At 46.2% G+C, this 27,953-nt stretch overlaps 2 protein-coding genes across 2 annotated transcripts; one reads left to right on the top strand and one right to left on the bottom strand.

The window, feature by feature from the left end:
• Positions 1-732: 732 nt before the first annotated feature.
• On the top strand, positions 733-6,680 carry RNASEH2A (ribonuclease H2 subunit A). Its single transcript, XM_080996575.1, has 8 exons — positions 733-1,088; positions 2,064-2,135; positions 2,344-2,470; positions 3,372-3,459; positions 3,544-3,681; positions 3,983-4,070; positions 5,295-5,418; positions 6,293-6,680. The coding sequence occupies exons 1-8, from the start codon at positions 962-964 to the stop codon at positions 6,429-6,431; spliced, it is 903 nt and encodes a 300-aa protein (XP_080852701.1). The 5' UTR covers positions 733-961; the 3' UTR covers positions 6,432-6,680.
• A 2,244-nt stretch (positions 6,681-8,924) lies between these two features.
• RTBDN (retbindin) lies at positions 8,925-25,505 on the bottom strand. The gene is made up of 6 exons (XM_080994286.1): positions 25,253-25,505; positions 17,222-17,396; positions 15,581-15,665; positions 15,163-15,291; positions 14,222-14,330; positions 8,925-10,725 (listed from the first exon to the last, which is right to left on the bottom strand). The coding sequence occupies exons 2-6, from the start codon at positions 17,385-17,387 to the stop codon at positions 10,423-10,425; spliced, it is 792 nt and encodes a 263-aa protein (XP_080850412.1). The 5' UTR covers positions 17,388-17,396; positions 25,253-25,505; the 3' UTR covers positions 8,925-10,422.
• Positions 25,506-27,953: the final 2,448 nt, after the last annotated feature.

Raw genomic sequence — 27,953 nt, forward strand, 5'->3', positions numbered from 1 at the left:
TCCCCCCTTTTTCTCCCTTTGGACTCAGAAAAAGGGAATTGAATTGGGAACCAAAGACATTCCGCTCCAAAATGCGATTCTGATTCCAATGCGGCGAACAACTCCACTAAAGGGCGCTTGCTGGCTTTCTTTCTCTGCTCCTGTTTTTTTTTTTTTTTTAACAACTGCACGGCAGGCAGACGTTCAACAGGTCAATCTTTTTATCACCCCTTGCTGGATGTTTGTCCGTCACGTCCCGACTCCTGCCAGAGACAAAAGATGGCAAGCCCACTCGCGTTCTTCATTCACAGTTGCTGCGTATACACGCTCTGCTCGTGGAAAACACGCTCCCGTTTATCAGCTGCAAGACCCAGGTAGGCATCCAGCTGGTGAATCGCCTGCTCGATGCCTGCCTTTTGCACACATGTTAAATGCGCAGGAGCTTTGCCAGGGGAAAAACGGGCAGCGTTATATGCAATCCACCCACCTGAAGTCCACCCATTATAGCTTTACACTGTTAGTGTGTAAAATATGCTCATAGAGCGGACATAGATGAGCGGCCGAACAAATGCTTTCTAGTACTGTATGAAAAAGATCCCAAGTTCTATAAGGATCTCAGGGAACACTGTAGCATCAGCTGGGTGCTAGCTAGCCAGAGCATCGTAATACCTGGCTCTGTTTAGCAGTCCCATACATTCATCAGACGTAATCCAACAGGGACAGATGTTGTGCCAAAAGTGCAATGAAGCCCTTTCGAAGCAGAGGACAGAAACCAGGAGTCATGACTATTCCTCCCCGCTACTTTTACTGTCCTAATTTACAACCCGATGGGATCCCCCACGACGCTGTTAGAGAAGTTGGTGCGCAAGTCTGATCTGTTCTGCGAACTACAATACCCAGCAAGCCGCGCACTCTCTGGGATTTCCCTTCCCTTTCGTTTCCTGTACCGAGTTTGTACGGCGCTTGCCGGCGACGCGCGAAAATGGACCTGAGCGCTTTCGAGCGGGACAACGCCGTGAATTGTTTGCTGGACTCCGCGGTGCCCGCCGCTTGCCGGAGCGAACCTTGCAGCCTGGGCATCGATGAAGCAGGCCGGGGTCCGGTGCTGGGTACGTGCCTGAGGGTGAAACCGGCGGGAGCGAGGATTCCTTGGGGTACTTTTTGCTCCAGCGAGGAATCGAGTTCTAAAAGCAGTGCTCTTTTTCTTTAAAAAAATGTTTAGGGGTACTCTCATTTTCTTACTCATATTGAAATACTGTCCCTCAATGAGGTCAAACTTAGATTCACAAAATGTTTAGGGGTATGCGTCCCCCCCGAAAAAAGCACTGCCTGAAAGCATCAGAAGGGGAGTCCCAAATCACTGGCTGATCCTTAATATTCGCCTGCCTTGGGGTGATCCGTGGACTTGCCAGGTGGCCTAGACGCTAGAGGATTCCTATTGCTATCTGCCAACCTACTTTAATAACGCCAGGAAGGGTGATTATGAGGATAAATTGTGAGGATATAGAGCATTTTTGTAGTAGTAGTATTTCATTTGTATGCCTCCTTTTCTCCATGGAGCTCAAAGTGGCGTACATGACCCTCTTCCCAATTTATCCTCACAACAACCCTGTGAGGTAGGATAGGCTGCAAGAGAGTGACTGAGTGGGCATTTCAACCTTGGTCTTCCAGGCCCTAGTCGGACACTACACCACAATAACTCTCTTGTAGAATTGACAATTAATCCAGTCCTGATTTGCAAATAACGTTGTTCCAGTTCTGTGCCAATAAGTTTGTTCAGTCCCACGACTGCTTTTTACTTCCCCTACCCCACCCCTGCTGCCAAGCAGAACTTCCCCACCCTTAAAATAGAATAATGTCCTGTGATGGTGGCTGGGGGGGGGGAGTCTTTTGTGGAGGATTCCCTACTGCAGGACCAGTTTTGTCCTGGGGCTGTACCGTAATTATAACTATACTTAGTGTTGCTAGTTCAGAGCATTTCTCACATGACAATGTTGTTATAAAAACACCTGCAGTATTGTATCCGTAGGTGGAGCTCTGAGTCTTGAAAGAGTAGCTTGCATTGGCTTCTGCTTTCTTCCCAGGTCCCATGGTTTATGGAATCTGTTACTGTCCTGTGGATCGGCAGGGAGACCTAGAGGCACTGAAGGTGGCAGGTAAAAAGAAAAGAAAGGCGTGCCTGACTGGGACTGTGATGTAATGCTGGCGTGGCAGGAAATGGGATCTGGACTAAAAGGGGCAATGCAGTGCTTCTTGGAGTGTTTCCCCTAACCGCTGTCAAAGCACTGCCCAGCTTGTATTCATCCTTGGTCACGTCTTTTTTGAGTTTGTGTCCTCCCCTCCCTGTTTGCTTTCCCGTCACAGATTCCAAGACTCTGACGGAGGCCCAGCGGGAACAGCTCTTTGAGAAACTGGGTGCAGCGAAGGATTTTGTTGGGTGGGCCCTGCACATCCTCTCACCCAATTACATCTCCACCAGCATGCAGAGACGGTAAGCAGACAATATTAGATGAAGTCGCTGCAACAGGGTTGGGGAACCTCTTCCCCCCCACCCCGAGATGTTGCTGGGCTCCAGCTCCCATCAGTACCAGCAAGAGTGGTCAGGGGTGGTGGGAGTTGTAGTTTAGCCACACCTGGAAGGCCGCAGGTTCACCACCCCTGCGCTAGAACCACAACTTTGAATGGGTGGCGGTTTTTCTCCCAAGATCGCTTCTCTGCCTGGAATCGTTGTGTTTTGTTTATTCGTGTACTCGTTAGAAAGATTAATACCCTGCCTTTCTAATGCATACGTGTTTCCAAAGGTGGCTAACTATAATTAAAGCCACAATAGCCAAATACAACTGCAATGATAAAATTGTAACAGAGACTGACATGGCAGAAAAAATCACAGTTTTCAATAAAATCACTTCGACCTGGCAAATGAAAAAGTGCTGCTGACACTGGATGTGTTGTGTAGTGGCTGCAGGCTAAAGAGGACAGAGCAAGGGGAAGGGGATTGGAAACACGAGGCCTCTCACCTTGGAGTTTATCAGAAAAGTTGGACAGACCTCTTTCAGAGAAGGGAGGCCGTGTCTCTCCCCCTGAGCTGTTTTCGTCCTTCATGCCAGCTCATCCTTGAGAATGATGCTTACTGCTGTGATGTTGTTTGCTGTGTTAACTGGCTGTGGCACAAACAGCCCACTGCACTCTTAACACTATGTGAGATTTGAGCTCCTATTTGCTGTGTGGACAGGGCAGGGCAGGCCATCTTTCTGTTCTGGCTGGTGGTGGCATAAGCTGGTCCAGGGTGCAGTCTCCACAACACCTTTTCCAACCAGCCCTTTTCTGACATTTGGGCCTCAGAGCCAAGCTTTTTTTTGTGAGCGAAAAACATAGCTTCCTTTCCGTTGCAGAGCTAAGTACAACCTGAACGCGCTTTCGCATGATACGGCCATTGGATTAATCCAGAGGGCGTTGGACTCTGGAGTGCAGGTTGCAAAGGTGAGCCAGCTCAGCATCCCATACCTGTAGGAAGTGGCAAGAAATCCCACCTCTTCAGTGCTTTATGGTTCCTTCCTCCTTCAGGTCTTTGTGGATACTGTGGGACCAGCAGAGAAGTACCAAGAAAAACTCAAGCAGCACTTCCCAGACCTGGAGGTTACAGTGAAACCAAAAGCAGACTCCCTCTTCCCTGTTGTCAGTGCAGCCAGCATCTGTGCCAAGGTGAATGCGAGACATAGGATCTCTTTGTTTCCTGGCTCACTGTGCTCTCTGGTATCTGGAGAGATGTACGATTAAACTGTGAAGCTCTAACCGCTTCCACCGTGAAACAGCTAAATAAGCTTTCATGTGCTGGAGCAGAATACTGGATACTGGGGCTAAACAATAGGGGGTGACTATTGCCATCATTCATTAGGACAGGGGCTGGCTACTATTCAAGACCACTAGGCTAGATGGATCAGGACATAGATGGGAATGATGCAGGAAGGCAATTCCGATGTTGGTTATCTCTCATTTTCCGTAGGTGGCGAGGGACCGGGTGGTAAAGAACTGGAGGTTCTTGGAGGATCTGGAAGATGCGGACTTGGATTATGGCTCTGGCTATCCTAATGGTAATCCCAGTATTTCTCCTCAGCTTGGGCACAGAACCAGCCACATGAATTTCCACCACAAGATGTGGTGGCTGAGAATGTTAGCCGCTTTGAGACTCTTTTGGGTAGTGATAAAGGTTTATCAAATCCAAGCTCTTCTTCTTCTTCTAACTTAGGTGGATTTAAAAGAAAATGAACACATGGATGAGGGGGTAGTCAAAATGAGAGGGACCTGCAACAAAATGTCAAGGGTGCCAGCCTGCCAGGCTCTTTGGCAGGATACTCCCATTCGCCCTTTTTCCTCCCTGGTTTTCTGTCCCCCTCCTCCCACAACAGTCGGCATTTTGTGTCCATTGATCATTTTCAGTTCTCACGTATCTGTTTCTGGTTCCCCTCACCCCCCGTTAGGTTTCTTCCCCCCCCCCCCGATATTGTTTGTACTTGGGAGTGCCCCCAAGCCGCCTTCTTCCATTCTTTCTTGCACATGTACGGTGCTGTTTTTCTGAATAAGGTGTCGCACCTTGATAACGTCTTAACTATTAGCATATAGGATGGAAATAGGCAAACTCCAGGTTGTAAGGCAATATGTTAGCTGCTGAGGATAACACTGGAAGAGGGCTGTTGCCTTAATGTGGGAAACAAAAGGGTAGGCAAGATGGACCTCTGGCTCTTGCGTTTCTGTGGAGGCACACAAAGAGTGCAGTGCTTCATTCAGATGAATAAGCCAAGTCATTACTTTGGCAGTGACTAAGAACCACATTTATTATTTGTGAATGTTCTTCCCCACTCTCATCTTTGAATTACACATTTAGTTTACTTGGCAACAATGTGGGCTTTTCCCAGCCCTCACTAGATGCCATTAGCTGTCCTAGATCCTCTATAGTATAGTATAGAGTCTATACCTCCCATCTCCCCTCTCTTAGGGTGAGTAGGACCTTATTGGCTTTTGTGCTTGGGTTGACCTCTAGGACAGAATGCCATGTCCTTGCATTAAGTTGAAATGAAAGGGGAGTGTCTGTGTGTGTATATGTGCAAAATGATCTCTAAGATATTATGCACCAAGAAAGCAGCAGAGTGGGCGGAGACAGTACTTAGAAGGTTTGCAAACCCCTATTGTGTCATGTTTCCCATCCACTGTTCTCCAGGCTACGGCTCAGTCTTAGAAGTAGGGATAACACTGAGCACTAATATGCCAGGATACTTGGCCATCCATCCTCTAATCTCTCTACCCCTTCCCCGGCCCAGATCCCAAGACTAAAGAGTGGCTCACCCAAAATCTGGACCCTGTCTTTGGCTACCCACAGTTTGTACGGTTCAGCTGGAGTACAGCTCAGGTCATCTTGGAGAGCAAAGCTGTGCCCGTTTGCTGGTAAGTGGGGAAGGAAGAACTGTTGGATGGATCTTGGATGGTAGATGAACCTTCAGAAGGGAGATTGAGGAAACTGTGGAGCATAGGAGGAAACAGCTGCTGCTGATAAAGGCATGTGAGAGATTCCTTCTGATGGTTCTGCACATGCGATGCATCATGATGACTTCCCTACACAAATATTATATAGGAAGATAGTGGATTGGCAGTCCAGGATGCTTTTTAAATAGTGGCACTGGGGAGGGCAATCGTTGGAGCTGAATGGGCCTGCTGAGTGTTTATGGGACCCTTTCCCTTAAATTCATTTATCAGCTGTGAGTAAGGAGGGTCCCCCCTTTTGTGGCTGGCTTGCTCTGCTAACTCCCCTGTGCCTTGCTCTGTGCTTATGTGGGCCGTGCAGAGTACTGCACAGAGTTGCTGAATTGCTGATGCCCAAAGATGCTTGTGACTGCCTTCCCTGATATCCACAGCTTTCTGGAACCCAGCTCAATCCAGGGAGCAGCTCCTCCGCTTGAGTCTAGGGAGTTGGCTGATTCTCCGCTGCCTCCCATCTCAGGCTGACCTTGGCAGTTATGCCAAATGCCGCAGGAGGAGCTTGAGAGGCAGCCAGTTAACTTTCCCCTGGATAGATGGGGCAGGAATCCGGTACTGTCTCTGTTGAGGGAAGAAGGGCTGCCTGCCAGGGCACCTGTTTTCTATCTCAGCTCTTGGAAGGCAGCGAAGGTCAGTGGTTGTAGCAGGTAGAAGAAGTCTGAATCCAAGATAAGTGGGCGCAACTCTCAAGGGGAAGTAGAAGTCGAGCATAGCTTGCCAGCGGAGGAACAATGCTGTACCCAGATCCCTCATTTCCCCTTATCTTTTACCTTCCTCTCTACAGGGATGACACGGAAGACGACGCAGCCCAGAAAAACGCTCAGTCCTTGCTGAGCTACTTTGCCAGGAAGGAAACTTCCAGCAAGCGCCCTCCCCACCGTTTCTTTCATGAACGAAAGCTTAAGACCGTGACCAGCCTGTAGGGGGCAGCAGATTATTCCCTTCTCGGTGGGATTATCTTGCTTTATCTACACAAGAAACTTTTCTAATTTTGTCAAGCTTGTTTTTTAGTCGGAGGTTGTAAATCCTTTTGAGTCCCAGCTGCAAAGAGCAGAAGCAGGCGCAGGATCTGTCAAGAGAAAGGGTCTGATCAAATCCCTCTCTTTCTGGAAGCCTTTGTATATCCCCCCCCCCTTTTTTGCTAATAAATTTAAAACAACAACAACCAACAATTCTGTGGTGTGTGAATTGACCGATGGGGCATCATAAAAGCAGGCCAAAAGCATCATAGCCAGACACTGGAGAGACCTGTCAGGAGTAAGCATGGACCAATGGTACCTAATAGTATGGGAAACAGCCCTACTAGAAAAATTAACCAATAAACTGAAACTGACACGGGGACAAATAGAAGAAGACACCTTCGCCCCGGTATGGCTCCCCTTTATCACTTACACAGCCCAACAAGACAATGACAAAAACCACCAACAGGAAATCAATATGGCTAACCTGATCCAAAATACCCACCCACCCCAGTCACACATGAAAACAAAGACCACCACAGCCAACCACAAATGAATAACCACACCCTAGGCCAACCCCAAAAAATAAAATAAAATTAATTAAAAAAGCAGGCCAAAAAGGGATAGTGTCTGCAACTGAAGGGTTACTTTTTTTTAGTGAGTTGGCAGCTTGAGTAATGAATGGGGCCACACAGAGCCAGGCAAAATCTCCCCCACACCAACCTGAGCTCCTGGCTGAGCCAGAGAACTTCTTATCTACTCCAGTGTGGCAATCCTAGTGAATTTCAGTAGCTGGAGAAATCAAGCCAGGTAGGGAAGCAGTTCTGTGCTGTTGCCATGGAATGGGCTCTAGTCCTGTCCACATGTGTGTCTGCACATTTCAGACTGGTCTGGAGCTTTCATTAAAGTGCTGTCAGTAATACGTCCTCACATCAGGATTTTCTATTGTCTCCATTCACTTCAGTCCATTCTGACCAGTGCCCTCAGTGTTCCACCTTTAGCTGCAAGTGTTTCTCATGTGTCGGGAAGAAATGGGGGTGGGAGAATTTCCTCAGCTTTAGGGCAGGACTAGATGGTTAAATAGCAATCTAGTGCACAAATGTAGTGGCTGAGAGAGTGAGGGTCCTGGAAAATCCCTGACTGAAATCTCTCTTCAGTCATTAACTTTTCAGTTGGCCTCTTAGCCAGTCCTTTATCTATACAGTGGTACCTCGGGTTACATACGCTTCAGGTTACAGACTCCGCTAACCCAGAAATAGTGCTTCAGGTTAAGAACTTTGCTTCAGGATGAGAACAGAAATTGTGCTCCAGTGGCGCAGCAGCAGCAGGAGGCCCCATTAGCTAAAGTGGTGCTTCAGGTTAAGAACAGTTTCAGGTTAAGAACGGACCTCCGGAACGAATTAAGTACTTAAACTGAGGTACCACTGTACTGTGGGAATTATATTTACCTACTTTCTGCATTGATGCAAAGATTACTGAGAGAATACGTGTGAGACATTTGGAATAATCAAAGGGATAATAATAAATATAAAACTTTGCAGTTGCTGTTGCTTGACAGAGGGATGAAGCAGCCTCTGTGGAGAAGAGTCTTACTTCTTTTAGCAAATGCTTTTAACAAAGCTGTGCCCCTCCTCTGGCTCTCATGCCCCTTCTCATTTCCTCATGCTGCTTTATAGCCAGCTCCAACTCCATCCACCCATCTCTCTCCCATCTTCCTGCCTAATTTAGCTTGCTCTCTTAAGAAGAGCCTCTCCACTCTGTCAAGCCAATTTCCTTTTCCTTCAAGAGCTTCCTCAAGAAATGCCTCTTTACCAATCCCTCTCCAGCTCAGCGTTACCTTACCTGCTTTCCCATTATACTATCCTCATCTAACAGACTCCCCACCACACCTATCCTTTGGGCCAGGTCACTTTTGCTTCAGCACTGTTTAACAGTGTTAGATGGTTGTTTGGTAAGCAGCACTCAGTAAGGCTAATGAGTACTTTCATAATAAAATCCTGAACCAAGGAAGGGTTCAAATGCAACAGTGCCTAAAGAGATCTCTTGTTTTGGAGAAAGCAAGCCAGCGGTCCTCACTGATCACAAGTACAGTGGTACCTCAGGTTAAGTACTTAATTCGTTCCGGAGGTTTCTGGGTTAGCGGAGTCTGTAACCTGAAGCGTATGTAACCTGAAGCGTATGTAACCTGAGGTACCACTGTATTGTCTTGTGATTTGGCAACTAACACCCATAACACCATATACACAATACTCTAAACACAAACCAAACAAGTAAATCAGGCAGCTTGAGCCATTAACAGAAAATTTCTGTCTAAGTGGGCTCTCTCCCTTTTCGTCCAAGTTCATTTTGCCATTTAGCCTGATGTATTGAAAGCTAAGAAAGGGTCTGTTCTTTGCAGAGATACCTACTGGGGGTCCTCCCCCACAGATTCTTTCCACAAATACCGACCCATGCAAGTCGTTTTTGTTGTTTATTTTCTCCACAAGTAATAGGTTTGAACCAATACATAGTGTGCAGTTTGCAACAAACATGGACAGGGGTGAACAAGCAAGAGCATGACAAGGCAGCTGATAAAGCAGTGCATGTTTGTGACACGAGATCTGTTTTGGACAGAAGGTGGACAATATTATAAAGGAAGTTTGCACATGGTAATACAGGGCTTGATGTGGTGAAATTCAAGGAGTGCTGTATAAGATACGGAGGACACGGGTAAGAACCGGCTGTTAACCAGGAGGTTGGTGGTTTGAGCCCCCCCAGGGACGGCTGAGGGCTGGATTCCTGCACTGAATTCTAAGATTCTAACTCCAGGGATTTTACTATTCTGTCCACTCACCCACTCAAGATGAGATGCCCTTTTCTTTTTTGGTTCACAAACTACTTTTCTGCCTAGGACAAAGTAGTACATGGCACTCACCAGTTCAGACTGGAGGCTCTGTATATTTTTAAAAATGGATGTTTTAAACTTTTCCATGATACACACATTGAATTATTACAATGATAACCAATCTAAATCTAGCCACATCAGTGGCACAATCTCTTTCTCCTCCCCCTTCTGTGTTTGGTTGTATACAAATTAAAGCTAACTATGAAGCACTGGCCATTTTAATACTGCAGCAGCAGCTACTGGTTTACAAAGATCTGCAGTTTCCTTGCTACAGAACTGTAGCCAGCCTTTTAACTCTCAGATCCTACTTCCTAGGTAGTGGTTTTTTCTGCTGCCTGTGTCAAGCGCAAACAGCGAAGGCTATTTCATTTTGGCTCAGTTCTACAGGCAAACATACCTAAAGCCTTATTATTAGTAGCTGGGGTTAATAGTCAGTCCAGAATGATCTCATTAACTTATTTATTCTTAGTCTATGCAACCTCTCACTCTCTCAGGCCAGAGCCTTTGAAAGACAGACATCGCTCCCACCCCCATAGTGCTAGAGGAGACAGATTTGAGGACCACTGGGGGTGGGTGGGAATGGGTGTTTTAGTCATTGGGAGGGAAGGCAGGGTGTTGAGAGTGAAGAAACCACCACTGACTGCTCTCCAACCCTGCTGTTCTAGATGGTTGTGGGTTCAAGCCCCACACTGGGCAAAATGATTCCTGCATTGCAGGGGGTTGGACTAGATGACCCCTGTGGTCCCTTCCAGCACTACAATTCTATGATTCGATGTACAAGACGTGTGTAGGGGAAGCAGCGGCCACAGGCAGGCATACCGGGAGTAGAAGGTGGTGCTCTGGTGGGGTAAACTCTGCTTCTAGGGCATGGGGAATGAGAGTGCTCGGCTAAATTGCCACACCTGCTTCCTCTGCCACGGCTACACCCAGGTTGCACAGAGCTATACAGGATGGCAAGAAGATGGTGACACGGGACATGAAGGATTTGCATAGATCACAAGCGATCCCCCCAAGCCTCAGAAAATCACAGGGGAGGGGGTTATTTTCCCCTGGGAGGCTGGCTGTCTCCAATCAGAACCCGCTCCCACTACCCTCCACATCTTCCATGAAGACTGAGCGCTTCTGCATGTTTCTCCGCAGGCGACGGAGCAGGGGGTTGCCTGGGCAGGGCCCTCCAGGGCTGGCGTGGCCTCTTTCAATGCCTTCCTTGGTGGTGTCTGGCTCCTCGATGCTGTCACTGTCTTCAAGACGCAAATAAGAGGCAGAGAGGGCTGAGTCGGAGGCCGTCAGCGTCAGGCACTCACAAGGATCAGTGCTGGCTACGAAGGAATCATCCCAGATGGTTTCGCAGAGCTCTTTGCCATCCTTGTACATCTGAGGGGAAGAGAGAGGTGGGGAGCTGTGAATGTGAAGCGCTCTTGCTCTGAGCAGTCTCAGTGCAGAAATTAAGGTCTGAACAACACTCCATCATCATCATCATAATCCTCATCGTAATAATTTATTATTTATACCCCGCCCACCTGGCTGGGTTTCCCCAGCCACTCTGGGCAGCTCCCAACAGAACACCAATAACAATAATAAAAAAGCAACAACATCAAACATTCAAAACTTCCCTAAACAGGGCTGCCTTCAGATGTCTTCTAAAAGTCAGATAGTTGTTTACTGTACAGTGGTACCTCGGGTTATGAACTTAATTCGTTCCAGAGGTCCATTCTTAACCCGAAACCATTCTTAACCTGAAGTGCACTTTTGCTAATGGGGCCTCCCGCTGCCGCCATGCTGCTGGCACCCGATTTCCGTTTTCATCCTGGGACAAAGTTCGCAATCCGAGGTAACTACTTCCAGGTTAGCGGAGTTTGTAACCCGAAGCATTTGTAACCTGAGGTACCACTGTATTTCCTTGACATCTGAAGGGAGGGTGTTTCACAGGGCGGGCGCCACTACCGAGAAGGCCCTCTGTCTGGTTCGCTGTAGCTTCACTTCTCGCAGTGAGGGAACCGCCATAAAGCCCTTGGAGCTGGACCTCAGTTTCCAGGCCGGATGATGGAGATGGAGACGCTCCTTCAGGTATACTGGGCCGAGGCAGAGGGATGTCAACAGACTTTCAGCAGGGGTGGCTGTGTCTTTATGAGCAGAAGGGTAGAGTATCATCCAAACAAACCAATCTGGGGTGAGGGCAGGGGCAGATCTACTAGGAAACCAATGAAGCTTAAGGGCCCTTCATCCCAGAGGGACCCCAGAAGCAACTTCAGTCCACATTGCTTAAACATTTTGGGTCTAGTAGACCCAATTTGAGTCACATGACTCAATTTGATTAGTTTTTTGTTGCCTATATTTCAACCATCCCACAAAGACGACATAAAGGTGTGGCGATCTGTTGTGGAACAACCCCATTGAAAAACAGAATACTGGTTACCCAGACCTCATTGCTGGTTGTAAAGGGGGGGGGCGACAGTGGCCCCCCAAATGTAGGTCCGCCACTGGGCAAGGGGGTGGGTGGGAAGAGAAGAAGGAGCAGCACAATATGAAAGACAAATGCATTACCTTGTTTTGCTTTAGTTTTCCAAACTAATCTGTCACTCAGCAGACTCAAGATACCCAAAGGGGGTGAGAGACCGTTGTTGGAACTTCCAGTGCCCATGAACCCTGACCATTGGCCATGCTGGCTGGGGCTGGAGGAAGCCGAAGACAGACAACATTTGGGGGGGCCTGCAGCAGAGTGAGTATCTTGATGACTTGAGCTGTGTGACCAGCACAGTCCCTCCCGCATGGGGTGAGAGGGGCTTGCTTCACAGAATCCCGGCTGCTTGTTAGCTCCTGCCTCTCCCAAAAGACCAACACAATAGCTACCACATGGCAGAAAGGCAGACTAACTGGGCCTGCTGCTTGCTTATGCCATTTGATGTGGCTTGATTTCTAAACAAGAACTTCGTCAGGATAGCATGCTCAGGGCCTTGCACACCATTCCCCCTATCCTTTGATGCTTTGAGATAATAGTTGATATTTTTCTGTGGGGATACCATTGTGTTCTGCGCATGATTAGTGAAATATACTCGGAGTTGAGTGTGGATTTCATGCTCTTTATTCAGCTCAGAGTAGTGAGGAATGGAAGTTCCCCCAAAATGTCTGCTTTATATACATTATTTACACAATGGGTCCCATGTGATTGGCTAATTCTGGGATTCTCCTGTAGGCCAATCAGGTTGCGGATTCACTTCCACCCGGAGTTGGATTGGGTGGCTCCTGCGGACCAATCAGACTGCTGCATTCTGGATCCTATTGTTCTAGGACCAATCAGACTGCTGCATTCCGAATCCTATTTTTCTAGGACCAATCAGACTGCTGCATTTTGGATCCTATTCAGCTCAGTACATAACAATTAGATGCACTATTTTGCTTTCTAAAATACAGTAAAAAAAACTCAGTTTGGGGAGAGAGTGGGTCTCAAATGACAGCTCCACCAATTCAAAAGGGCAGCAGCCACCACACATTACTAGCAATCCTGTCTGTCCTCTTTGTTGGGCAAACACTGCAGGGGAAGAAGGCACAAGCTGTATGGTGCTGACGTTATTACACTGTCAGTCATATACTGCCCATTTCTTCTGACAGGCATCCTGCCAAGCTGTTGCTCTCTGCCTGCCTGCCTGCCTGCCTGTCACTGGACACAAACTCTGCTAGCTGCCCGAAGGTTCAAATGACTGTCTCAGTGCAAGCCGACCAGCAGTCAGCAGGAATTAGCTTCACCTCCAGTGGAAAGGCTGAAGCATGCCATGTAGAGTTAGATAATATGAGGGGTTTCAATTTCTGCCAACCTTCGGGGTAATGTAGCACCTGCCTTTTGAACTGCAGCTGGGATTTTGTGTGTGTGTGTGTGTGTGGTTTTTTAAAGCAAGACACAGAAGAGGCTTCATTGACCAAGATCGCCCCTTGGGTGCCCTGTACATCCAAGGAAAACCTTGGAGATGTTTCTGTTTTGTTAAACCTTGGAGATGTTGGAGCATTTACTATCGGATTGACCTTAAGACATTTGAAGTCTCTGGCCTCTTGCTAACATTGAGAGTACAAACAATTCCCTCCTCCAACAATTAGGCTTTTAGTCCTCATGATGAGAGATAAAGTTGGGTATTTGGGAAGCACTGTGCTCTCTTGATGTCTGTCACCTGGTTTTAAGAGATGGGAGGAAACCCCTTGCCTATTCAGCTAAGCTTGTGGGAAACAATTCCTCATTGTGTAACTGGCAATACAGAGGCAGCTACAAAGAAATATTAAAACCACTGATCACTTCAGGCATTTTCTTTGTCTTTGACTTGCAGTTTCTGACAGAGAATGCTGGTGGCACAACAGTTTTAAAAAATGCCAAAGAGCATATTATGACAGCATTTTTACTCATGGCTCCTACAATAGTTCTGAAAATGTCCCAGCCTAACATCAATTCAGATTACCATCCCTCTGTGGAACAGTGGTCCTTGAAAAGATGAACCATGAGTGAGTAGTCACATAAGCTAGGTCTATTTGTTTTAAGAGAAGAATACAAACTCCAACAATTCCCACCTAAAGTTGGAGGCACATTCACTTTCAAGCTTTTCCCCCTTGAAGAGTGGGAACCTTATTCTAAAAAGGCATCACAAGTTGAAATAAAGACCTTAAGTTGTTGACAAAGCCCTTTCACGTAATTTATGTGATTTCAGGAATAGTGAAAGACTTGGCTTGGTTTGTGCTAAAGCTGAGGCCTCCTAGGAATGGTGTAATTCCTCTTTCTCCTCCAATAACTGCTTTTCCCAAACATGACTCAGTACAGGCATCTCTTCATGACTCATGTGATTTCTGGGGCTGAGGGCTGCATCCATCTGGGGGCTTTTAGTGTCCTCACCTGGCCATACGACAGGCAGTCCTGGCTGCAGTTGTTTCCCTCAGGGCCCCAATGCCAGTCAGTGAGCCAGTTGCGAGCACACGTCAGGTCTTCCTTGCAAGCATCATACCTGAGGTGATAAGAAGGTGTGGCAATTAGGAAAGCAGTTGAACTTTAATTGTTATTATATCAGACCATTTTTATTATATCAGACCAGACCTTTTATTTTTGTTATATCAGACCTCCAAGGAGCTCAAGTTGGTGCACAAGGTCCACACACCATTTTGATCCTTACGACAGACAACCCTGTGAGGTATATTAGGCTGAATAACAATCCCCAGCTCAAAGTCACTCTGTTAGTTTCATGACTAAGTTTTATGGAGATATGAACCCAAGTTTCTCTATCTTTTTCAGTCCCAATGGAGGGTCAATACTCACTAAGCACTTCCTCCTTTTCCCCACCTTTACCCAATTCAACATTTTTTGCCAATAGAATTACATACATTTATTTCCACCAGTCCACTGCCTGAGGCCCAAGAAATGGAAGTATGTTTGTGTTGGGTGGAGATACCCTTTAAAAAGCTTGTGGATTTCCCTCAATATCCAGGTTAGCTCCTACACTTGACTCAGCTTCCCCACATCCAGCTGATTTATTCCAAAATTGAACTGGGTGTGCCAAAAGCGAGATGCAGGTGTCATAGATACAGTGTCCCCGAGCTTGTTGAATTTCTTTGGGGAAATGACTTATAAAGGGCCTTTTAAGTGCAAAACAACAACAACCCGGTATGCCTTTCACTGCTTGTCTGTCTTAAAATGGCAGGGCATTTCATTTAAACAGGACACCAGCAATGTGATGACTTTCTCCTCTTCTGGTATCTCCAGGAGACGATGCTCTTTCCCTGTTTCTTCATCTCCTACAGGGTCCCCTCCTTCCCCAGTTGGGACAAGGAGACTTCACTCACCATTGGTCACAGAAACTCTGGCAGAGGGGCACAGCCAGCACAGCTGTGGGACGCTGAGGATGAGGCCACTGGGCAGCGATGGGGGAGCAACGGTAAAAACATTCCAGCTGCTGTAGATAGCCCTCACACCTGCATAGGAGAAAGAAGCACTAGGGCATAAAGATGGCAGAGCAGGCCTAAAATGGCAGGCAAAGGGCTACCCACAGGGGAGGGATTTAATAAAAAAAATGTGAAGAAATGTTATGCCAAGGAGCAGGTCTTCCCCATCCCAGTTGTCTGGTAACTTCCAAGACTAGTTTTAGCAGGAACTCCCACCTCTTGGTAGGCCCAGCTTGTAGGAAAGGAAACACACACAAACACACACACACACACACACACACACATGACTGGAGTAGGCATGGCTGCCTCTCTGTCTGACCTGCTGCTAAGGCTCCCACAGCGGTTCCAGTAGATGTCATTGGCTTTGGAAAGGTCCTGGGTGACCTCCGGTGAGCAACAGGCATCTGTGGGAAAAGAATCCTTCTGTCAGCAGCCCCTTTCCTTTGTGCTGAGATGAACCAGTTGTCATTCCGGCAACCCTGCATGTTGCAGTCTGATTGCAACAGCTGCAGGTATTGCCTAACAAGCTGGAAGTATGCAAATTGCCACCAGTTACCATGTGATGAGCCAATGCATACATAAATTCCCTAGCAGGTATTCTGGGCATGATAAGAACCCTATACTCCTATACCCATGTCCCATTCCCCACCCGCTCCCTACAGTCTCTGTGGCCTCTGTGTACAACCCTCCAAAGTTTCCCCCAGGCACCAGGGGTTGTCTCTGCTGAGTTCCTTTGCACCCTGTGCATAGCAGTGCATGCTACTCACACACGTTAAATTTTGATCAGCCAGGGCTATGAGATCATTGCAGCCTCAAAATGAAATACAGTACATATTATTCTCACTAGCCTTCCTCTTTTCTTGAAAAACAACCGAGGCTGAAAATGTACAAGAAAGATCTGTTAACTTTAAAAAAGTGAATCTTTTGATCTGTTTGTCTGGAGCATTGCCCTCCTCAGATACGGTCCTGAACCAAGAGAAAGTCCAGGTCCTGGACTCTGAAGTGAAAGATTTGAGGAACATGAAGTTGAAGGGCCATCATATGGCTCTTTTGTTCAGCAGAGTCATGTGTAAGTTCTGCCTGGTAGCAGTATTCCCAAGATTTTTGAGGTAAAAAATTGATGGTCCATATCAAATGTGTTTGCATAGACATTTTTGTTATATAGTAAAATAATCATACAACATTGATTTCCTTGAACATAGTTAGCTGGGGGCTGCTATTTCAGCTTTCTTCGTGTATTTTTGTGATTGATTGACAGCACTGTATTATGCAAAATATGACCTTATTAGTACAAGACAAAATATCAAGCTGGTAAATTCCTATACTAAATTAAAGCAAGACCACCCTTTATAGGACAATATAAAGGTTAACTCAATTTCCCTTGTCTGAGATTGTGTGTTTTTTAAAAGAAAAATAAAACAATCCCATGTGGAATAAAATGCCACTGAATCAATGGGTCAAACTTTCCCATTACATGTTTAGATGCAGCTATTAGTATAGGGCTAGGGGCAAGGCTAACTAGACCGCTCATTCACTATTAGAGGAAGTGATGACACTGTGTCAGGTGTGGGGAAGCCCAGGCCCTCTAGATGCTGCTGGACTTCATCTCCCACCTTCCCTGACCATTGGCGATACTGGCAGAGGCTGATGGGAGCTGGAGTCCAATAACATCTGGAGGCCTACAGGTTAGTGCCCAGAATATAGGGCAGAGGTAAGTATTACCAGCTTCTAGACAACTCTTCTATGCCAACTCTTGTTAAAGGTACAGGTCTACTTTGCATCTGATCATCTCATTTATTTCATCAACCACCATAAGGAGGTTTGCTCATCTCTCCTCAAACCTGTGGGGAAATGCTGAGAGGAACCTTGGCTTCAGAGCTCCACTTCCTGCTTGCCCAAAGCTCTTCAAGCCTTGTAGCTTCTCCCTCCTGCTGCCTTCGTGCCCTTAACCAATACTCACTTTCTGCATAGATCTGGCAAATGCCAAGCTGTCCTTCTGGGCTTGGGCTGGCTTTGTGTTTTCCTCCAGGCAAGCAGCGAACCTCCATGCCTGTAGCACTGGTCCATGACACGACCAGTGCCCAAGCTATACCCATTATCCAGACAGTGCCACCACCGCTGCTCATTTTGACTACCTGAAAAAAGAGGAAGGGAAAGGATTACTAAATCAGTTTGGATTGCATAGCTTCACTGCCGCCTTGAAGCATGCCAGTTAGATTACACAAAATGGACTCCCACCTAGTCCTAGCTCCCCTCTCCCCAGTGTGTTCCTATGCATAGCATGCTTTCATCTCTGTTCCACTCCAACAATGTCCTTATTTCCCCACCTGTCTGCTTTGATAATCCACTGTAGAGTTGGACCCTTCCCTTTGTTCATTGTTTGACTCGAGTGAGGGGAAAATGTCCAGCAACTGCTCTTATCTCCCCATCACCACAGGTAATTCAAGGCAAGCCAGCTGCAGGCAACTCTTCCAACACCTCAGTTTAGGGTCAACTCTAGCCTGAGAAACACAAGCAGCTCCTACGCTCCCTGATTAAACTTAGGGCTTCATTCATGAAACCAGTGCTATTTTTCTAGAAAAAGAGGTGTGGGAACTCACCATGAACGCCTCCTTTGTTCTCTTATAATGCAATGGTGCCCACCTGAGAGGTGCTGGAACTGAGTTCCGGCGAGTTCCGGCTGAAACCTCCCCCCTCCACATGAAACAGGAATTGATTGATCCATATCAATCATGTAACAATTTGCAAATCTGTATACCAATATTCCTATTTATAACCAAGAAGAGTACCGGGGCGGGGGGGGAGTTAGAATGCACCTGCAGACAGGTAAGATTTGTATTATAAGGGTGTCAAAAGTTCTCAGCCAGCCTTTCTCAGTGGCTCAGTCTGCAGCAATTAGTAGATGACAAATCTCCATATTTAATTGCTGCACACCAAGCCCGTATTTAAGAACCAAGCCTCACAGGAATGTCATGTGTTTAAACAAGCTTAAACTGGCCACTTTGAGGGTATGTTCACATTACCACTGACTCCTGCCCCTAGTTTCCCGAAGCTGTTTTCACATGACGATAGCCACAATCCATATCGATCCTGTAGTTGCTTCACCAACACTGCCATTTGATACGTTTTCCTCAAACAAACTTTAATCCAAGTAGGAAATGGTAAACGGTAATGAGAATATACCCTAACAGCCATCACAAATGTGCAGTTGAATTTCACGAGTTGGAGTTTCCTGGGGAGTTGCAGGGGCAGGGAAACCATCAAGGCCATGCGTGCTGGGTTAAGACATCTCCATCCCCTTTTGGAGGAGAGCAGAACTGTGTAAATGCAGCTGGGAAATTTAGCAGAAGGTTACCTTTCTGCATTTTAAGCTGCTAATGTGAATATACTGTTAGCTTGGAGAAAAAGCAGCTTTGGGGCCCTGATCCAGGATATTATTCCAATCAGGACAAGGTCCCTCTGTGTGTATGTGTGTGTGCATGCACATGTACAGAAAAGCAAGCCCTCTTGACTCATTTTCAGCAGAAAAGTGTCAGGAGGCCCCAATCTGGATCAGAGAGCACATTCCAGATCAGGACTCCACAGTTGCTTTTTTCTTCAGAATGGGAGTGGGCAACCCTAGCTTTTCACATGACATCTCTTCCACTTTGGCTATTCCACCTCCTCCAGAATGCACTGGACCTTTCCATTCCCATGAAGGATCCTGTGCAGCTCAGAAGCTTGAATGCTCCTACACCAGCAAGAACAAAAAGGTCATTAGCAGCTCAGGAGAGAGAGAGAGAGAGAAGGTTGGAAAGAACTAGGGTAACTCAATAAGCTTGGCACTAATTGTGAGCATCAGTGAGGCCTGGCTACCCTACATCACTACTGTGGAACCAGCTTGGCTGGCTGCCTGGAACTGGTACAGTAATCTAGACAAAGGGTAGGTGGGTAGATAAGTGTATGGAAGCTTATAGAAGCTTATAGAAGCTAGGTCAGATTGCTTTATAGGGTAGTCCAGCTTTACCCCATCTGGTGTCCTCCAGTTGATGTTGGACGACAATCCCCATCATCTCTGTCCATTGACCATGCTGGCTGGGGATTATGGGAGTTGGAGTCCAAAAAAACATCTGGAGGTTACCAGGTTGGGGGAAGGCTGTATTACAGACTAAGAAAAAGTGAAGGGATTGAAAGGAAGATGCTTTAATGGTTGGTAGAATGAGCACATCAGTCCTGGCTTCTAACTCCCTGCATAGTCTGGGGTGGGTGGGTGGGTGTGTATTTAGTAAGCTGGCCAGAGTTGCTGGGGCAACCCAGCCAGATGTGCGGGGTATAAATAAAAAGTTGTTGTTGTCCTTCAGATTTGGCTTCAAAAACAAACCTTCCAGACCCCTCCCTCAAATCTCTCTTGTGCTTCCTACAGTCCCAGCATTGTAGCCACTAAGAGGGGGGTTTAATCCCCTCTAAACAATAAGAATGGAGGACCTTATTTTTTATTGTGGGTGCAAAGAATCCTGGCAATGCAAGGGAAGATATTGGATTTCTATTAGGGAAGGAAATGCTGGAGAGTGAAATGCGTTTGATCCAGGCACACGGCTGCCTTCACTGCTGTGCCTTTGAGCAAAATGTAATAGAGGGCAAAATCTCACCACAGAAAGTACTTTCAGGGCAAGGTGACACCCCTCCTTTTCCTTTGCTGTGTCTAATTTCAGTGATGCGGCCTCATTTGCAACAATATGAAGCAAGATGCAGGACTAAATCATCTGGTCCCTAGAGGAGGGAGTCACCTTGGGTCCTGGGAGGCAGGTAGCCAAGTGAAATTTGACAGCAGACCTTCCTCTCAAAATCAATTTGGGACCAATCAATGGAGCTATGCTCCTTAATGCCTCTAGTCTGGGACAGGTAAAGTCTTCCCTCATGCATGTTGCAGGTTTCTGAGGGGTGGGGAAATTACATTTATATAGAAGGGTAAAGAGAAATGGCCCAGTCGTTATGTAACATGGTCTCTAGGACTAAATTCACTTTATTCTCTCAGGCTTGTAAGCCGAATCCAATATCAAATCTTAGTTATCACCCAATATTCTTCAAACTCATATGATTTTGCTTTGCTCTGCAGTTTTACTTAACATTTTTGGTTTTTAAAATGTTTATATTTAGTTAGTTATCTAGTTAGTTTCAAAAACTCACAGTAATGCAAAACAAATAATAAGGAATATTAATAAGTAAACAAAATGAACACAGAACTCCACTCTCCAGGTAAGTGTCTTTTTTGTATCTTCTTCTGCACAAAACGGTCAAGTGAATCAATGTTCCCGTTTTATGTTATCCTAACAGGCCTGTCCAAATAGCTGGAGGCTGCAGGGTGTATTCTCTTCTCTTTGCTTGCAGATCAGATAAACCATTGCCCCAGTTCACACAGTCAACATTTTCCCCAACAGAGTGGCTCCATCAGTGTAGTCTCACCTGTGTCCAAATGTGGGGAGCACGTGTGCAATTTTTCCATTTTCTTTTTTAAGGGGGAGAATTCCTGACATGCAAAGGTCATATTCCCAGAAAAAACTAGTCAAAACAGTGTTGCATTAAACTCTGCACATATTCCTTCAAGCCCCTAAGGCAGGGATCGCCCTCTGGATAATGTTGGACTACAACTCCCATCATCCCTGACTGTTGGCCATGCTGGCTGGAACTGATCGGAATTAGAGTCCAACATTATCTAGAGGGTAACACATACCCCATCCCTGCCCTAAAAAACCCCACAAAGTGCCAATCAAGCAGAATTTAAAATCTTGTTCATCTGGAAAGGTTCATCTGTAGTTCTAATAAGAAAACATTTCACTCAGATTTCAGCCGGAACTCATTGGAACCGAGTTAATGTTATTTTGCGGTGGCAAAATAAAAGAAGCTACATATACTCCTTAGTGCTACACTACAAAGGTTCTTTAGTGTTAATGAAGCATTTTGGATCAGCTGGAAGCAGATCCACCTCAGGGTTCCACACAGCACTCATAATCAAACGCCATATCACCCCTCATCCTGCAAAGCCCATTCCCATAACAAAGGCAAAAGTGGGCAGCATGTTACTGCACGAACCATTGGAAAAATCAAGCAAAAATTGAACAAGCAAGTGTGAACATTTTCTCAATAACGTGTTTTAAGTTTTATTAGTGCACTGGCACTTTACCACAAAAAAAGACGCTTTTTAAAAAATGAAGAAAAACTCAAATGCAAGCTGTGGAAAAGGAATGGGAAGAAGAAATTGTATTGCAAAATATGAAACGGTGGCAGATTAATATCTCTGTTTAAGCAAAAAACACCACTGATAAGCTGTTTGGCAGAGATGGGAGAGGAGTGTGGGAGGAGGACAAATCACATTATCTATTCTCTTTCCCAAGCAGATAACTGTGGAATGTTAACTTTTGCAAAAGTGCTCTGTGGGGGCAAGACTAGTAATGGTGGCAAGTAACATAGGAAGGTTTCACCAGCTGTCTCATCACTGACTGCTGCTTCCACAAGGTTCATCCATAATATCTTACACCGTAATATCTTGCAAGTTCACATTTGAAAGTCGGGAGCTGAAATTGCATTGGAATTTGTTAGGAGTGGGGTGCACCTGGGGGGGGGGCAGTAACACAAAGAAGATGGGAGAAGGCCTGGAACACAACAGTCTGGCAGCAACGTCATCTGGATTCTGTGTGATAACTATGAAAATAAGTGATGTCAATTTCAGAGAAAATGCATTAGTATGGAACCATCTCAGATGAACTTGGTAGCTTCAAAGAGAGCTTTGCTCATTTCTTGCAGATTGTATTTATAGTGTCCATTCATCTCCCTGCTCAGAGCCTGCCCGATGAGCCTCGCTCCGTAAAATATAAATTAACAACACCTATAATGTGCAATATTTATTTTGTTTAGCAGGTCATCGATCTGAAGGTAGTTATTTCAGGTCTATGTCAACATTGTGTCCATTGGCCCAAAGCCTCTGCCTTTCTTAAGCTCTGTTCTAGAAACCCCAGCCCAATTTTGTGTTAGACTCCTGAACACTTAGTGAATCCTTCAGCATAAAGGTCTCATCCAGTGTTAATTGACTGACATTGAATGGTGACTTTCAGATGGCCTCACTCTGTTTTATCCTTGTGATTCTCTGGCTAGCTGCCTGGAAAATACTGGTGGCCTCAATCCTAGCAGATTAGGGACAGGCCCCAAAGAAAGTAGCTTCCTGTCCTTCCCTCCCTGCCATAATTAGTACTAGTCTGTAGAGCAGAAGAATGCAACTGCTATGTATAAAATCACCTAGTACACACATCTCAAAAATAATAGCATGAGACTCTTAGTTGGTGGTGCTGATAATGCCAGAGTTGCAGGTTCGATCCCCATATGAGACAGTTGCATATTCCTGCATTGCAGAAGGTTGGTCTAGACAGGGCCGGATTTATGTTTGATGAGGCCCTAAGCTACTGAAGGTAATGGAGCGCTTTATATGTCCAACTGTCCTTTGTCAACAACAAATTGTCGCTGGTTTTTGTGTTGAATATATGCTATATGGAAATTTATGGACCTAAAGCCATTTGCACATAACAAAATATGTATTTTATCAAAGTAATTGTTGAATTTCTCTTATATTTTGGAAATGTACATCCAGTTTTTTTGTTTACATTTTTTGGGGCCCCCCAAGAGAGTGGGGCCCTAAGCTATAGCTTGTTTAGCTTATACGTAAATCCGGCACTAGGTCTAGATGATCCTCAGGGTCCCTTCCAACTCTACAATCCTATGAGTCTAAAATTCTTCTCTTTATGGAGTGTACTGGGAACAAATTACCACTAGCCTTTTACAAAACAAAACAAAATTAACTAGACCTCAGTGAGTTCTATCCACAGCTTTGGAAAGGAGAAGACAGGGCTCAACTTCAGCTGAGACTCAACTCCAGAACCCACTTTTAGTATCAGAATACAGCCCTGGCTTTCCTGCATATTGGGTAACCAGAATAATTCCATAAATATTTAGGATTATGGGGCAGGCTTTCAGACTTGACTCTCAACTGCCTTCATCCCAGCATAAAACCCAGTATCTTTTTAAGGGTATGATGTTTTATTCTCACTCAAGACAGCTTCACATGTGTATACTCAGTCAAAAAAATGTGACTGCAGTACATACCCTTTCAAATTGTATGTATCAATGCATCAGGAAACCACAGCTCTATTCCTATATACATACTGGTAAATATTTGTGTGTGGTACATAGAAAATAACTCAAAGGGACATACTTCTGTGTAGACAAATAATGGCTTGCCCTGTGAGTGAACCAACTGTTTGTAAGAATATGTGAATATGCAGAATGAATTAAGAACTCAATGCTACTTGAAAAAGCTTGCACACTACTGACATGATCAGAAATTGATCCAATAAAATGAAATTGTGCTGATTCTAACAGAAAACAAGATGTCCCACAAAGAAAATTCCACAATCCATATTAGAGCAATGCCTTTATTAGGTCAACCAAGGTATGGCAGAATAGTATGCAAACTCTTGAATTCTCCAGAACTCCTAATCAGGCTTGATGATAAATACAGAAGGGAGTGAAAAATGACTGGTGGAGAAGAAGCCATGGATTTGCATCTAGTTTAAGACACTTCACCCACAGCCATTTCTTCTTCCTCTTCCCCTCATTTGCATTGCTCACCATCTTCTAGCCTGATGAGAAATTCTGCAGAACTTGAAAGTTTGCACACTATTTTCTGGCATTGGTTGGCTAAATAAAGGTCCTGCCCAAATATGGATTGCAGAATTCTCCTTGTTACTCTTATTCTTTGCAACTAAAAACAGGGAGACACCTGTCCATCTGTATCTTGTGATTATGCTGTTCAACAAAATGGTTCAAATAATGAACACACTCCAAGAGTCTGTCTTCAGGTGGCTAGGTATCGGAGTGACAGCAGGCACCCAGTGTGTTGAAGGAGGGGCCAGGTCACCAAAGAGTTACGTAATTTTTAGGTATGCCCCAACCCCTCCAGAACCGCTCTTCTCAATTCACATAATTGCAGAAGCATCCTCTTTTATCCAACCCTAGTGTAGTTCCACAAGAGCAATAGAGGAGAGTTTTGAGGGGTAAAGCTAATACAAACCTAGGCTTAAAAAGGTGCAGACCTCAATTTACAATAGCATGGGTTTTTGGTTTTTTTTAAATCAATTAATTGGTTGATCAAGAGGTGTATACTCAGTTAAGCTAATCAATTCACTAAAAGCTGCAGATACAATTAATAGTTGGATCCTACTTTAGTAGTACTCTATATGCCAAATGATGGAACTACTGCACAACAGCATTCACACGTTACAAATACTAGCGAATCTCTTTCTCTGTGTGTTTTCCTATTGAAGGACTATTACACCCATGAGCACCCCTCCTAACCTTGGCTACAATGACCATAAAGGAAAACCGTGGACTCTGCGACGGCGATCTTTTCCCCAGTCCCGCTACCCAAAATGCGAACAAGTTGAACCGGAGCCCGGCAGAGTTAAAAACAAGACGCCTGGTACGCAACGACGAAAAACAAAAACAAGAGCTTCTCGTTTTCTGTTCCCTGAAATCTCTCACGTCTCCTGAGGCTAAGGGGAAATATCCCGTCCTTCTACTCCGGAATAATGCCGCGGAAGAAGCTGCACCCGTTTCTATCCTCACAACCCCCAAACACCAATTAACCCTCTCCCCTCCCTCGTGTTGCAATCACAAAAGGCGCGGGAGTGAAATCAATTTAATTCACCCGGATTGCAAGGGGAGTATAAGGCTGAAGCGCGTCGGGAGGTTCCTTACTCCGAGACAGAAGTGATTCCTTATTGCCCCGAGGGTGTCCCGAGGCGCCCACTCACCATCGCCTTGTTTTGTCTGCAAGAAGACGCGTGGCCGGGGCCACTGCCTCTGACCCGCTTTTCACCCCGCGTCTCTGAGCATCCCGCCTGCAGACAGGCTGCAGCCGCAGCAACATTGCTGTGCACGGCTGGGGCTTGGGGAAGACGCCTACCTGCAAGCGGCGAGGCTGCAGTCGGCAGAGGCGTTGCAGGACGAGGGCTGTCCGGATCGGCTAGTCTGGCGGCTTCAGGCAAGCGTGCCCCGATCCCGGATCGGGAGGACTCTGGAGCGAGCTGGCGGCGCAGTGGCTGTCTCCACCACGCGCTGCTCTGGAGAAATGGAGCTGACGAGTCGCTGCTTCCTCTTGCCGCTGCTGCAGCAAATAACGCGGGTCCTCTCGCTCGCTCTCTCCCCCCCCCCCCAAGGTGCGCAGGACGCCAGCCAGCCCTCGGGTCTGCTGGGGGGGAAAGAGCGGGACCGCCCAGAGGGAGATGCGGGAGGAGAGCGGGGCCAGCCGGGCAAGAGGGTCGCCTGCTCTCCCGGCCACTGCTGCAGAGGCTTAGGTCGCATTTGCAGCGCATCAGAGGAAGGTGCAAGGCGCTGTACGGGGAAAGCAACCGGCCGTCTAGCCACACTGAGCGGCTAGGCACGCGGCAGGGCAAACTGATGGTGACTTTCCCCGTGGAATGTTTAGAAGACCCACAGTTCGTGCCTTCTCCTCAACACGCTCACAAACAGGCCAGGGAAGAGATAACCGGTCCTTGTGATTTGCTTCCAGCTTCCACTCAAGAGCGGTATACTATTCCTGAATACAGAGGCTCAGTTTAGAGACTGAGAGTTGCGCTCCATAATTTTGTTTAATCCTGTTTTGTTTTGTTTTTTAATTCATGGTGATCATACATGTCCTGGAAATGTGTTCCACATGAGTGCGGATTATGTAGTGTGGAAGTATTTCAGGTTCCCATTCATCTGTATTTACTGCCATTCAGTTCCACTGGATTACTGGAGAGAGAGGACGGAAGGAAGGGCTTTGCTACTCTACAAGACACTCCTCTCCACAGTGGACGGAGTTTTTCTCAGCTTTGGGACATAAATTCAGTTGTTATTGGAAAGTGAGAAATGCATGAAAGTGGGTCAAAGTAAACCCACTTGCTCAGTCAGCAGTATATTTATTGAAAATAATAAGCTTTCACTATGTGATTGATTTCTAAAAGGAGCGACACACAGCTCAAGCCTACAAAGAAATCCTGCCCTGCCCTAAGGCTAGGAAGCTACCTTTCCAAGTCACAAATTTGTGTGTCCTAGTTGTGGTTACTCAGCAGGGACGTGGGTGGTGCTGTGGTCTAAACCACTGAGCCTCTTGGGCTTGCTGGTCGGAAGATCGGCAGTTCAAATCAGCCTGAGCTCCCGTTGCTCTGTCCAAGCTTCTGCCAACCTAGCAGTTCAAAAGCATACCAGCGCAAGTAGAAAAATAGGTACTGCTGTGGCAGGAAGGTAAACGCCGTTTCCGTGCGCTCTGGCTTCCATCACAGTGTTCCGTTGTGCCAGAAATGGTTTAGTCATGCTGGCCACATGACCTGGAAAGCTGTTTGTGGACAAACGCCAGCTCCCTCGGCCTGAAAGCGAGATGATTGTCCACACACGATCATACACTTGCCCCATAATTTTTGTGACCCCTGCTTTCAAAACACAATTTGCCCAGAATGCCTGTCCAATTTTGTTGCCACATTTTGCACTAAAATAAGCTGAACTATGGTAGATTCAGGACAGACCCAAAAAAAGAGTATCTCTTTGCACGGTATGTAGCTTAACTATGGAATTCACTTCTACTTGATTTGAGGATGGCAATAAACTTGGTCAGATTTAAAAGAGGATTAGAGAAATTTGTGGAGGATGGGGCTATCAATGGCTACAAGTCATTATGGCTGTTTGCTACCCCCAGTACTGGAATAAATTATGCTTCTGAATATCAGTTGCTGGGGATTACAAGCAGGAGAGGGCTATTGCTCTCATATCATAAGGAACCAGAGGAAGCTGCCTTATATATTAAGTTAGACTCTTGACCCATCTAGCTCAGTATTGTCTACACCAGGGGTCAGCAACCTTTTTCAGCTGTGGGCTGACCCACTGTCCCTCAGACCATGTGGTGGGATGGACTATATTTTGGGGGGGGGGGGAGAACGAATTCCTATGCCCCACAAATAACCCAGAGATGCATTTCAAATAAAAGCACACATTCTACTCATGTAAAAACACACTGATTCCTGGACCGTCCGCGGGCCGGATTGAGAAGGCGACTGGGCTGCATCTGGCCCCCAGGCCTTAGGTTGCCTACCCCTGGCCTACACTGACCAGTAACAGATCTCTGGGGTTTCAGGCAAGAGTCTCTCTCAGTCCTATCTGAAGGTGCCAAAGACTGAACCTGGGGCTCTCTGTAGAAAGCACAGTGCTGGACTACATGAAGCATTAACCTGATCCAGCAGGGCTCTTATATTCAAATTCTCAGGATGTGTCTATCTTCTGTGAACTCTAGCGTGGTGATTCTGAGCTGCGTAAGGACTCACGGATCCTTGGAATTTTGGATGAGTTGTGTTTTCAAGCTGCTGGCAGTGGGAGCTGAAGTCTGGCAGAAGAAACTAGGAGTAACGAAACACGACATAATGTTTTTGAAAAAGACAGAAGGCAATGGGCAGTGAAAGTCCCACCTCCAGCAAGGCTTATTGTGTGGTGTTGGACACCGATATTTGCTTTGTTTCATTTATTCTTCTATAAAATGTTAGCAACGGTGGTCTGCCTCACAGAGTTGATGTGAAACACAATAAAGATGGAAAATAATTTTTAAACTCTACTATATAGTTTGGAAAGTTGTTTGT

Source organism: Podarcis pityusensis (genome assembly GCF_964106645.2).
Source record: "Podarcis pityusensis genome assembly, chromosome: 2".
Taxonomy (NCBI): domain Eukaryota; kingdom Metazoa; phylum Chordata; class Lepidosauria; order Squamata; family Lacertidae; genus Podarcis; species Podarcis pityusensis.

Excerpts from the sequence above, each read along its gene's own strand:
- RNASEH2A (XM_080996575.1), top strand. The coding sequence starts at position 962 with ATGGACCTGAGCGCTTTCGAGCGGGACAACGCCGTGAATTGTTTGCTG. Across the intron at positions 3,460-3,543 it reads CTGGAGTGCAGGTTGCAAAG|GTCTTTGTGGATACTGTGGG; the intron begins GTGAGCCAGCTC and ends TTCCTCCTTCAG. Across the intron at positions 3,682-3,982 it reads CAGCCAGCATCTGTGCCAAG|GTGGCGAGGGACCGGGTGGT; the intron begins GTGAATGCGAGA and ends CATTTTCCGTAG.
- RTBDN (XM_080994286.1), bottom strand. The coding sequence starts at position 17,387 with ATGAGCAGCGGTGGTGGCACTGTCTGGATAATGGGTATAGCTTGGGCA. Across the intron at positions 14,331-15,162 it reads CAGAGTTTCTGTGACCAATG|GTATGATGCTTGCAAGGAAG; the intron begins GTGAGTGAAGTC and ends TTATCACCTCAG. Across the intron at positions 10,726-14,221 it reads ACTGCCTGTCGTATGGCCAG|ATGTACAAGGATGGCAAAGA; the intron begins GTGAGGACACTA and ends TCTTCCCCTCAG.